General features: G+C 45.2%; 1 protein-coding gene and 1 long non-coding RNA gene across 2 annotated transcripts in view; both read right to left on the bottom strand.

Moving 5' to 3' along the window:
- Positions 1-12775, bottom strand: part of LOC136180505 (uncharacterized) — a 259135-nt gene that overhangs the window by 72588 nt on the left and 173772 nt on the right. The window lies entirely within an intron of this gene.
- timm50 (translocase of inner mitochondrial membrane 50 homolog (S. cerevisiae)) overlaps positions 10634-12775 on the bottom strand; it is a 37258-nt gene continuing 35116 nt past the window's right edge. Inside the window, 3 exon segments of the mRNA XM_065960266.1 lie at positions 10634-12113; positions 12203-12309; positions 12414-12570. Of these exon segments, the coding sequence (XP_065816338.1) occupies positions 12018-12113; positions 12203-12309; positions 12414-12570 (360 nt within the window). The 3' untranslated portion in view covers positions 10634-12017.

The following is a 12775-nucleotide window of genomic DNA, read 5'->3' on the forward strand; positions in this document are numbered from 1 at the left end:
AAAAAATAAACATGTACCTTTCAGAAGACAGGAGTCGCTGCTCTACTGTTGACTTGATCAGGCAATTCATCGAGTTTCAAGTTTTTCTTTTAAAAAAGAAAAAGGTTAATTTTTGGGCTTTTTCCAGAGCAGAACTCTGGGTGAGAGAGAGAGAGTGAGAGAGAGAGAGAGAGGGGGGAGAGAGAGAGAGAGAGAGAGAGAGAGGGGGGGAGAGAAAGAGAGAGATGTGGGAAAGAAGCCACAGGGTGGACCCGAACCTGAGTCGTCTGGAGGACTAAAACCTCTGTACCTGGGGGGCACACGCACCAAGCCGCCCGGTGGTGTAGTGGTTCCTGAAGAAGGGGGTATACTCTTCATGAAGTGTCCCGTCCAGCAGAGGACCAGCAGCCTCTGTGACATGGAAGAAAACTCTTTGCATAACGAGCACTAACCAATTAGAGACAGAGCAGGGCGGCTCATCCTTCAGCACACTGCAGAATACTGATGTGAAACAGAGGAGATTTAGGTAGAAGTGTGGAGACTTGAAAAGAAGAGGGTCTACTCTGTATACCTGAACTACACCACTGGAGCAGCCCTATGATCCGTCTGACCAACATCTCCAATATTCTGTAACATTTGAATCATGTTATAGTCTGTGTCGTCTGTTTGAAGAGAGCGATGTTCCAGCTGTGACTCTGGAAGAAAATGTTCTGTCTCTCTTTATATATATATATGTGTATATATATGTATGCATGTACCAAGTCATGTGTGCTCAAGTGGGGGGTTTGAAGGCTCTCTCTCTCTCTCACACACACACACACACACACACACACACACACACACACACACACACACACACACACACACAATTAGGGGAGAGGTTTGTTAATGCCTCAACGGGAATACATAATCATTTTAAAGATAGAGAGACAGAGAGGAGGACTTTAATCTGGAGACTTCAGATACATTTTTAAGGACGCCTGTGTGTGTGTGTGTGTGTGTGTGTGTGTGTGTGTGTGTGTGTGTGTGTGTGTGTTGGGGGGTCCCAGCTGTATGATAATAGCCCCCCTTCAGGCTGTGTAGCCTCTCTCTCTCTCTCTCTGTCATTAACATGAAGCTCATTTCATTGAAAAAAGATAATTATCAAACGCTCTGTTCAGTGTGACTGCAGTGATAAAGTTACTGGGGGGGGGCAGGAGGAGGGGGGGGGCAGGAGGGGGGGGGGGCTCACACTCCTTCACCTTTAGTCAACACAGAGGGAAATTTACTCGACTACAGATTATACTTACACCTTTCATTGAAGTTTTTCTGCGTAGATCTCAGATTTCCGTTCCTTCATTTGTTACTCCTGAAGTGTTCACAAATGATGACGTCACCCTCCATTACTCTCATATTTGTAGTTTTTAGCATTGTTCCATTTAAAGCGTGCCTCAACAGGTGAGACATGGGGGAGAGGTAAGCCAGGTGGTGTGTGTGTGTGTGTGTGTGTGTGTGGGTGCGGGGGGGGGGGGGGGGGGAGTACCTCGCTGACGAACTGTTGCTTTTTATTCCGACGCTCGCGACCCACCTCGCCCTCTATTGTCATTCTAATGAGGGCAGCGCGTGCCTCCGCTGGTCCTGACTTTAACCCCCCCCACCCCCCCCCCACCGGCACGAGGCACGCTTCTAACACACATACAACAAGCCTCCTATTGTCACCGTGTTTATACTCCTCGTGTGTGTGTGTGTGTGTGTGTGTGTGTCTCCTCTGAAGGCTCGAGACAAAAGCAGCTCATAGACGAATAATATGATATAAGCCAGCACGCGCGCTATAAACAATGAATGAAGGTTTATCTTCATGAACCACAAACACAACAACAACAACAACAACAACAGGCCACGTGTTTGCATCATATGGAGAGGAGAGAGTGAAACACACATACACACACGCGCCCGCGCACGCACACACACACACACACACACACACACACACACACACACACACACACACACACACACACACACACACACACACACACACACACATTAAGATAACATCATAACAACAATTTTAAATAAACAAAATAATAAAATCAGGAATTGAAAAAGTCAGAGCTGTAAGATTAAAGTCTGACTTTGAAGAATAATTTGAGAATAATCACTAAAAATAAAAGTTAGATTAAAGTTGGTCTTCAATCCATCTCAAGATGACGTCATGTTTGTTAAAGCCTGCACAGATTGGACCTCATTTACACACATGGCTTGATGACGTGAATACAGGAGATCATCCAGGCAGGCATAAGAAATCAATTATGAGAAGTCTTTATGCACTATGAGGAAACAAAGTTGATCATGAAACTGAAGTTCATTGTCGATGTTTGGACTTCTCCTCCTCTCCATTAGGACTTCTTCTCCTCTCCATCAGGACTTCTTCTCCTCTCCATTAGGACTTCTTCTCCTCTCCATTAGGACTTCTTCTCCTCTCCATTAGGACTTCTTCTCCTCTCCATCAGGACTTCTTCTCCTCTCCATCAGGACTTCTTCTCCTCTCCATTAGGACTTCTTCTCCTCTCCATTAGGACTTCTTCTCCTCTCCATCAGGACTTCTTCTCCTCTCCATCAGGACTTCTTCTCCTCTCCATTAGGACTTCTTCTCCTCTCCATTAGGACTTCTTCTCCTCTCCATCAGGACTTCTTCTCCTCTCCATCAGGACTTCTTCTCCTCTCCATCAGGACTTCTTCTCCTCTCCATCAGGACTTCTTCTCCTCTCCATCAGGACTTCTTCTCCTCTCCATTAGGACTTCTTCTCCTCTCCATCAGGACTTCTTCTCCTCTCCATCAGGACTTCTTCTCCTCTCCATTAGGACTTCTTCTCCTCTCCATCAGGACTTCTTCTCCTCTCCATTAGGACTTCTTCTCCTCTCCATCAGGACTTCTTCTCCTCTCCATCAGGACTTCTTCTCCTCTCCATTAGGACTTCTTCTCCTCTCCATTAGGACTTCTTCTCCTCTCCATCAGGACTTCTTCTCCTCTCCATTAGGACTTCTTCTCATCAGCTCGACTTTATTCTGAAAATGCATGTTTGGGGGAAATCATTATCTACTGCTCATGTCTGCCCTTAATCCTCTTCAGTAGTAAATCATTTGATATCAGAGTGCTGAAAAAGTGCACACATGTTGTTGTGTGTTTAATCAGTTTATTTTAGAGACTTCAGATCCTCCATGTTTGTAGTTTTTCAGAACATCTGTGTGTCTCTGTTTTCTGTTTCTCACTGATTCATATTAATGATGATCATTAATGCGACGCACGCGCCCGTCCATCACACAGACACAGATTAAAAAGAAGAATCTATACCTGCTCAGCACGTGCAGCGTCCGCTCCCTGGAGAGGGGGGGGGGGGGGGGCGCGTGCACATCACCACGAGCTCCCCAGGAAGCAGCATCTCCCATCAGCCAACAATATGCACATATTCGATCGCGCGCCATCTGCTTATTGATCCACAGCCCCCCCCCTCACCCCCCCTCAGGTCGTCACAAAGGGGGCTGTCACTACGGTCAGTCACGCGCACGTCAGCGTCAAACCGCGTGCCCTCTGCTGGTTTAAAGACTTTAATTTCACGTTATTAGAATAAAGTTATTTTTGTATTGCAAACTCCTCCCACTCCAACTTCTTTTTATTACTGTTAATATTTTATTTTAAACTTTCTATGACGATTCAAACAATTCGTTTGATCGTAGTTTTTATTTAAGGTTTTTCACGTTACTTTCTGGTCTCCCCCCCCTCCCCCCCCCCCCCCCTCATCCATCAGCACCTTTTGTCCCCCAACACGTGCCCAAATGGTCTGAAAAGAGGCGGCACGAGCTTTTGTTAAGGTGAGACAATTCACGGCGTGTGCCGCGTGCCCGTAAGGAGGAGGGACGTGGGGGGGGGGGGGGGGGTCGTTTGGGAAGGGGGTGTTAAAGGAGAGAGAGAGGGAGAGAACGACCCGTGGGAAAGTCTCCTGAGGTGTGAACGGAGGGAGCGTGAAGACTGACACCTGAGCAGACATGCGCAGAACGATGAGAAGCAAACGGGTCTTAAGAAAAGTGAAGGGGGGGTCCAGACTGTCATGATACAGAAACTTTAAAAACTATGAAAAAACAGATCTTGTTTGCCTGGCTGTCAATAATAGGTGGTCTAAGCCCCGCCCCTTCTCTTGTGGAGAGCTAAAAGGTGATTGGCTGCGCAGGAGTAACAGTTTAAATCATCCAAAAATAAACATTTAGTGCACTTCACAAAGCTGTGGTCTACATTCACACAGGGCTGATGATGGTTTCAAAATAAAATACATATATATCTTATATAAATATATATTTTAAAGTCATTTAAAAGTTATAAATGAGTCCTAGATTATATTCCATCAACATTTAACCACTTTTTGTTTTAGCATGAAACAAGTTTAACGGTTGGAAACAAATGCATGGCGTCCTTTCTGCCTTCATAAGTAAAACTGAGATGATGTCATCAGTGTACGGGAGGTTTAACTTTAGAAATAGCTTCACCCTGAAGGTGCTACTTTTCAGTCCCTGCAGTCTGTTGCTCTGGCTAGCCTGCTGTTAGCATCTGCCAGCTAACAATCCTGAGCTGCTGGACGGCAAATGGTGGGACTCGTAAAAAACCTCCAAACAGATTCAGGGGTTCCCAGGTTCACACCTCCAGGACTCCAAGAACACGGAAGGGCAGCTGGGATGGGAACGTTGAATGAAACCAGTATGTTTGTGTAATTTAGACTGCGTGCAGAAGTTTAGATGCAATTTTAGTTAAAAACAAACAAGAAATAACCTAGCATTGAACTCCTGGGACTTCCTTTTATATCGCCGTGGCAACCAAACAGGTATCATATAGTTTGATTTGCACAAGTATCCTGTCTTAGTTTGAGATTCTCGTACTGTCACTACCTCTTTTTTTAAAAGGTTTATTTTGGATATAAGGTTTATGTTTGTTAGAGACAGGACAGACAGAGTCCTGTGAAGGAGCCACAGGTTGGATTCAAACCCAGGACGCCCGCTTTAAGGACGACAGCTTCTGTACATGGGGCACATGCACTAACCACTAGGCTCCGCCCCTGTAATGTCACTACTTTAAATAGAACTTTTAACATCCTAGAATGTAGTAATATATAAACAATATGAATAATAAGATCTCAGGTAAATTAACTTATATGTGATTATCCACAACAGTTACATATTTAAATATTTTTCTGTATCTTTCTCTTCTTTTTCATCGTGAAAGGTTCATTTGCATTTATTCTATTTATCTATTTTAATTTATCTTCTTTTTTATTTTTTTTCTCCCTTTTTATTATTATTATTATTTTTTGCTTTGTTTTGTATGTATTAAATAGTACTATCAATCCCTGTACAGTTACTACCTTACATATAGACTTTGTATTGGCAGCATGAGTGTGGGGGGGGAGAAAAAGTAGGAGATAAAAATAGGAAATGATGGGGCGCGCTGGTTGCGCAATATTTAGGGCGCGCGTCCCATGTATTGAGACTCTCATCTCGAGCGGTAGGCCCGGGTTCGCTTCCACCCGTGGCCCCTTTCCACATGTCATTCCCCGCTCTCTCTGGTTTCTGACTCTATCCACTGTCCTCTCTCTCTCTCTGGTTTCAGACTCTATCCACTGTCCTCTCTCTCTCTCTGGTTTCAGACTCTATCCACTGTCCTCTCTCTCTCTCTCTGGTTTCTGACTCTATCCACTGTCCTCTCTCTCTCTCTCTCTCTCTGGTTTCTGACTCTATCCACTGTCCTCTCTCTCTCTGGTTTCTGACTCTATCCACTGTCCTCTCTCTCTCTCTGGTTTCTGACTCTATCCACTGTCCTCTCTCTCTCTGGTTTCAGACTCTATCCACTGTCCTCTCTCTCTGGTTTCAGACTCTATCCACTGTCCTCTCTCTCTCTCTGGTTTCAGACTCTATCCACTGTCCTCTCTCTCTGGTTTCAGACTCTATCCACTGTCCTCTCTCTCTCTGGTTTCTGACTCTATCCACTGTCCTCTCTCTCTCTCTCTGGTTTCAGACTCTATCCACTGTCCTCTCTCTCTCTGGTTTCAGACTCTATCCACTGTCCTCTCTCTCTGGTTTCAGACTCTATCCACTGTCCTCTCTCTCTCTCTGGTTTCTGACTCTATCCACTGTCCTCTCTCTCTCTGGTTTCAGACTCTATCCACTGTCCTCTCTCTCTGGTTTCAGACTCTATCCACTGTCCTCTCTCTCTCTCTGGTTTCAGACTCTATCCACTGTCCTCTCTCTCTGGTTTCAGACTCTATCCACTGTCCTCTCTCTCTCTGGTTTCTGACTCTATCCACTGTCCTCTCTCTCTCTCTCTGGTTTCAGACTCTATCCACTGTCCTCTCTCTCTCTGGTTTCTGACTCTATCCACTGTCCTCTCTCTCTCTGGTTTCTGACTCTATCCACTGTCCTCTCTCTCTCTCTGGTTTCTGACTCTATCCACTGTCCTCTCTCTCTCTGGTTTCTGACTCTATCCACTGTCCTCCCTCTGCATTAAAGGCACAAAAAGCACAAAATAAATCTTAAAAAAAAAAAATAGGAAATGCTTGTCAAATGTTTTTTTTTTTTGTATCTTATTTTCTTTCTTTTTTCTTAAATTAAAAAAAATGCATTAAAAAATAGAACTTTGTGTTTTCCTTAATGTATGTTGGAAGGTGTGAGCCCCCCGTCCCTTGTCTCCTCGCTTCTTCTCTCACTTAAGATGACGTCATTAACAGAGTCATGCACATGCCCACACAGGTCGGATACATTAAGATTGAGCAGCTTCCTGATAGGCTGGTAACTATTCTTACATTAAATATCACCGTGATATAAACTGTTAGTTAATTACAGTATTTTACTGTGAGTCTGTTTTTGTGGTTTCTATAACTATTTGTTTGTAAAGCGCCGATTCATAACTGAAGTTATCTGCAGACCCTTAACATAAGAGTTACAGCGGAGAGGAAAATGTCCTTTAAAGGTCACATATTTAAAATCCTCTTCTCCATGTTCCTCTAACTCTAACATGTGTCTCTAGTCCGTCTACAAACCCCCCAATGAGAAAAGTCCATCCTCTCCGTCTTCTGCCTGCTCCACTTTTCAGAAAATGTGTGCTCAAACAGGCCGTTTGGAGATTTTCCCTTCATGACATCACAAAGGGCAGTAGCCCCTCCACCAGGTGGGTGACACTCCCACAGCTAGGTGTTTGTTCTGCCCTCTGAGTCTGCCTTCTCACCATAAACAATAGAACATGGAGCGAGAAAGCACAGAGTACACCCAAGCCCTTCCAGAGAGGGGGCGTGGTCAGACACAGCTCATTTACATATTTAAAGGTACAGACACAGAAACAGCCTGTTCTGAGCAGGGCTGAAATAGAGGGGTTTATAGGCATGATCAAATACAGGATCAGAGTGGATTTAGAACAAGAAACTTCACACACATGTTTTGAGGAGCTCTGAGACTTATTTAAACTGAAGAAGAGGAGGAGAATATTTCACCTTTAATGTTTTTTGATATACTGTATGTAAGATTGTGCTTGTGATGAAGCAGCGTCTCAAATAACATTTTCATGATTGTTTAAAAAGTTGATCTCATCTCATCGTCACACATCAACCTTTGACTGTTTCCATCGAGGTGTCTTTGCTGGAGGATGGGGAGTCAGTCTGTGGTCTGCTACTTCAAACATCTAACCTGTGAAAACAGGATTTTTAAAGACCCTGAAACTTAAACAAACAGCAGTGTTAAACTCTTAATCCTGCAGCTCAGATGTGTGTCTCTAAAAGCCTCTTAAAGCTCCTGAAGCACAGCTGGGGCCCCTCCCTGAGCTGCTCCCTCTCTGAGGGTAAATAACAGCAGAAGAAGAAGAGCGAGGAGACTTGAATGTGTTTGTTCTTCAGCTCAGGAGGAAAACACACATGTTAATGAATCAGCATATATTCAGAGAGCACGCTCTTCTTTGTTTAGCCTCCAGGCTTCACTTTATGACTAGGAGGAGGGTTTTTATGACGTGTAATATATTTTTAATAAAGACTCTGGCAGAGCTCGCACGCACTGATTGAAAGAGTGTTCCCTGTTTGCACACTTTAATCTGCTCAGGATGCCCTGACGGGAGTTTTCTAAGTTTCATTTTCCCCTCGTTAACACCAGAGAGGCGTCTCAGTGGTTCACTTCAGGGAAAGAAACCCAAATAGAGCTCAAGCCAGGAAATAAAAAATGCTGCTATTTTGCAGCATTTCTGTGGACGTTCAATAATTTGTTTGTTGATATTTTTGGGCCTTTGTCCTTTATTAAATAGGACGGCTGAGGAGAGACAGGAAACATGGGATGGGAGAGAGGGGGGGGGGGGGGGGGGGGGGGGGGGGGGCCGAGGCCGGGCTCAAACCTGCGGTCCACAGCATCTGTTTATGGGACGCACAACATAACCGCTAGGCTATCCAGTGAACAATATGTGAATCACTTTTGATGGAAAATATCAATTACTTAGTTTGTACAGGGTCCTTGCACTCATGCCTACATGTCCCAGCATGCATTGCACATGAGAACATTCAACTCAATACAGCTTCATATCCAGTAAATCTACACACAGAATGTTTCCTTGTTAATGATTTACATAAACTCTTTGTTCTCCGTGCTGCGTCGTCTCTCTGATAGTTAAAACATCAGCAGGAGGAGGACGGGAGGCTGAACCGGTCTGGAGTTCTTCCAGGACTTCCTCAAACGAGGGTGCTGCTACCAGAAGAGATTACACAGCCGAGTCCTCGACACTCAGAAGAATCAGTGTGTCATACGATATACTTCATGGAAAGATCACGGTGTTGAAAATCAGATGAAATGTTCTTTAAGGGTCAATGAAGTTAAGGAGACTTGATTAATAAGTCAACACTTCCCTGAAGGACGGAAAATGATTACCGACAATCTGGACTACCGAGGTTATTCTGACACTTGAAGCTTAACATGAATTAAACTGTTAATCTAAATTAAAGACTTGACTCCGTAAAGGTGCTTTCACACCTGCACGGTTCCTAATTTTATTTTTATTGTTTAAGCAGGTTTGTATCCAAACAGGAAGTAAAGTACCCAACCTGAAGGCAGTACAAACATTCAAAATAAAACTATTTTTTTAAATGTAAAAATAATGGAATCTCAAACTTGATAAAAAATGTGATTGATTGTGATTAAGTATTGAAATTCACAGATTAATGGCGATTTAAAAAATACTTGTTTGACCGCTCTGGATGTAAGTCAACCAATCAAAATATGGCACAATTTAAAGGCACAGTTTATAATTTCCACCACCAGGGGGCTCTCAATCAAAACATTAACTAAAGATGACGTCGAGGCTGGTGGGGAATCATGGGAGTGATTCTCCCAGCTACTTTCTCCATTATGAAAATTAACTCTGAGTTGACCGTAGTCATGGCGACCAGGTGAAACCGACTTGAGGAAGAGAATATGTTTACAGACGAGCTGATGTATCCGAGTATAACTTACCTGATGTTTTTATCACAGCAGCTCAAACAGCAACAGAACGGCAGCTTTCAGCAGCAGCTCACGCTTCATTATGCAGCGGTCTATGACGTAACATCCGGTGTTTCCACGGCAACGATAAACATGTTGTTTATCGGTGGACACGACCAAAGACACGACCCGTAAAAAAAAAGAAACACTTTCTCTGGCTTTGAGAACTGTTGGAAATATTTGAGGTAATGGAAGTATTCAACATAAAATAATAAAACAGGTTTAGTCCATTTTTTATTGATTTAGATATTTTAGTGTAAAAATCTACATTAAAACTTTAAAATTGGGAAAATGAAGAAATGATTTGTAAGATTCATGAAGCAGAATTTCACTTTTCCTTTTACCCATCAGCTGTTTAAGGCTCTGTGTTTTTTTTTTATTTCATGGCGTGAGTTGCTCTGCAGCGTCGTCGAGCTTTACGACGGGCTGCGTCAGAGAAAACCCTCCGGCTGCTGCTGGAGTGAGAGTCATCGTTTCCCACAATGCCTTGCTTCTAAAGATGAGGAGAGGGGGGAAAAATAGATTGAGAGGTGATAATTGTTCCTTTTCTTCTTCTGGTCGGGCTTTAAAGCCGGGCGCTGTTTGTGAGGCGGAGGACTCCAGCTGAGCGGGGGGAAGGAAAACAGATTTACAGGTTCAGAGCACGGCGGGGCCTCCGCTTGAAACCCCAAAGAAGTGAAAGATTCCTGATGTTTGGTCAGGTTTCAACTTTTGTTTTTCACACGCTGTGGTTCAACATATAGAGGAGGACATGTTTCCCTCACAGCCTGGAGGCCGCAGAAGTAAACAAATCTACACATTCTTATTCTGTGTTTCCTGACAGACACCCCGAGACAAAGAAGAGGGTTAAGTTTCCAGATTTGAAAGTTTCCCGTTGAACATTATCTCACAGATGTTTTGAGTGAAAGAGGATTAAAATCTGGTTGTGTTTGGGGGAACGAGGAGAAGTGGGTTTAACGGTAAAAACCAGAGAGAATTTCACAGGTCGTAAAAAAAAAACACAGAGAGGAAGGCAGAAAGCAAAAGAGCCGCCATGGCAGGAAATCACAAGATGGATTTTCCTGTTGATGAAAAACCAAATAGAAGAAACTCCATTTGTTCAAACAAATGAAATCCACACGACAGCTTGTTGGTTTGGTTTCCTTTATTGAAGAAGTTGACGGTGAATTCACATCAACATGATTCATCAACACGCAACACACGAAGAAGAACGGCAGCTGAGCCTCCAATCGACACTTTCACCGTTCACTCGCTCTTTGGATGACTTTTGGTTTTTTGTTGCTCAGAATGTGGAGAGAAAAGGACGAAGAGTTCAGAGAGTCTGAGCTGGATTAGCTCCAAACGAGGTGATGTCATCCTGTTCTCCTAGCTAGACTGAGACCTGGTCCTGATCCGAGCTAACAGGTCTTCAAACTGGGACCTGGTCCTGATCCGAGCTAACAGGTCTTCAGACTGGGACCTGGTCCTGATCCTAGCTAACAGGTCATCAGACTGAGACCTGGTACTGATCCTAGCTAACAGGTCTTCAAACTGGGACCTGGTCCTGATCCTAGCTAACAGGTCTTCAAACTGGGACCTGGTCCTGATCCGAGCTAACAGGTCTTCAAACTGGGACCTGGTCCTGATCCGAGCTAACAGGTCTTCAAACTGGGACCTGGTCCTGATCCTAGCTAACAGGTCTTCAAACTGGGACCTGGTCCTGATCCTAGCTAACAGGTCTTCAGACTGGGACCTGGTACTGATCCTAGCTAACAGGTCTTCAGACTGGGACCTGGTCCTGATCCTAGCTAACAGGTCATCAAATGCCAATATGAGTTTTTTCCAGGGTTAAAACTCGATTTGTTTTTGGTTGTACCAGCTTTAGGGGTCCAGCTTTAGGGGTCCAGCTTTAGGGGTCCAGCTTTAATCGTCCTTCCCTCTCTGCATGAGCGACGCAGCTGCCGTTCAAGTCTTCAGGCCTCGCCGTACAGCGGCCTACCGCCACCGCCGGCGCTCTGACATTAAATAAACTCCGAAGAAAACTATGAATCCTTTTCTTTTTTTTATTTCTTATAAACAATATTCATGACTTTAACAGGGTCTGCAGCAGCCCACCAGCACAGTCTGAGACACACAGACGAGTAGAAAAGAAGACAGACGTTCGCGAGATGCGTCTGATCTCAGGTCAGATCCTGCAGGGCGGCGGGCAGATCAGCGCCGGAGTGGCGATAGCAGCGCTGATCTCAGTTCAGCCTCCAACCGCCAACAACAAGAGTCTGTCCTGTCCTGGATCCTCTCTCTCCTGTGTTCTGTTTTTTTAAACCAATCAGCAGCTTCAAAGCATCAGGTGACACCAAAATGACCCGGGGAGGGGGCTGCCGAAGCCCCGCCTCCAAAACACCAGGAAGTGGCTGTCTTATTGGTGCAAGAGGCCGGTCAATGTCCGAGCACAGCAGGGCCCGCTGTCCCCTCACCTGGATGCAGATGGCGAGCCGGGCTGCGATTGGTGGAATTTGTGAGGGGGGCGGGGCTCACTGCTGTTTGCGCCAGAACCGCGAGGCGATGGAGCCGAGGGAGAGTCCCTGTTTCTTCTGCTGCGAGAGCTCGGCCAGACGCTGCTCCTCCTCCTGACACAGAAAAAAACACATCAACCTCATCAAATCAGGAAATCAGCTCAAACACAAAAACCCAGGGTGCGTTCCATTTCTCCACCCACCAGTGCCAGCTGAGCCTGTCTGCGTTTAAAGGCCTCGATGGGGTCCTCCTCCAGAGCGTAGTTCTCCAACACTGACCGCACGTCGTCCACCCCGCTGAGAGCGATGGCTGCAGAGAGGACAAGCAGCCGTCACAATCAACCTCAAACAACCTGACTGAAGAACGACTGAGAGAAGAACGAGAGCCTTGAAAGTCGTGTTTGGTGCACTTACTCTTGAGGAAGTTGGCGAGGTCGTAGAGCGTGCGGTCCTCTGAGTTGCCGTCCCATTTCTTCAGAGCCATGCCGTTAAAGGGCTGCAGCCGGAACGCCTCGTGCTTACAGTCCACCACGATCACCTTGCTGGTGTCCCGGTTCAGACACGACACGTCCTGAAGATGAACATGTTGTTTTTATTAACCACCTATAAGATTAGAAATCGTGTGTTTACACTCCTCCCCCCTCCCTCCCTCCTCCCTCCCTCCTCCTCCTCCCCCCCTCCTCCCTCCCTCCTCCCCAACTCCTCCCCAACTCCTCCCCCCCTCCTCCTCACACACTGAGAGACCCTGTTTTAACCCTTTTTAATCTTAATCAAAT

The sequence above is a fragment of the Labrus bergylta genome, chromosome 11 (genome assembly GCF_963930695.1).
Source record: "Labrus bergylta chromosome 11, fLabBer1.1, whole genome shotgun sequence".
In the NCBI taxonomy this organism is placed as follows: domain Eukaryota; kingdom Metazoa; phylum Chordata; class Actinopteri; order Labriformes; family Labridae; genus Labrus; species Labrus bergylta.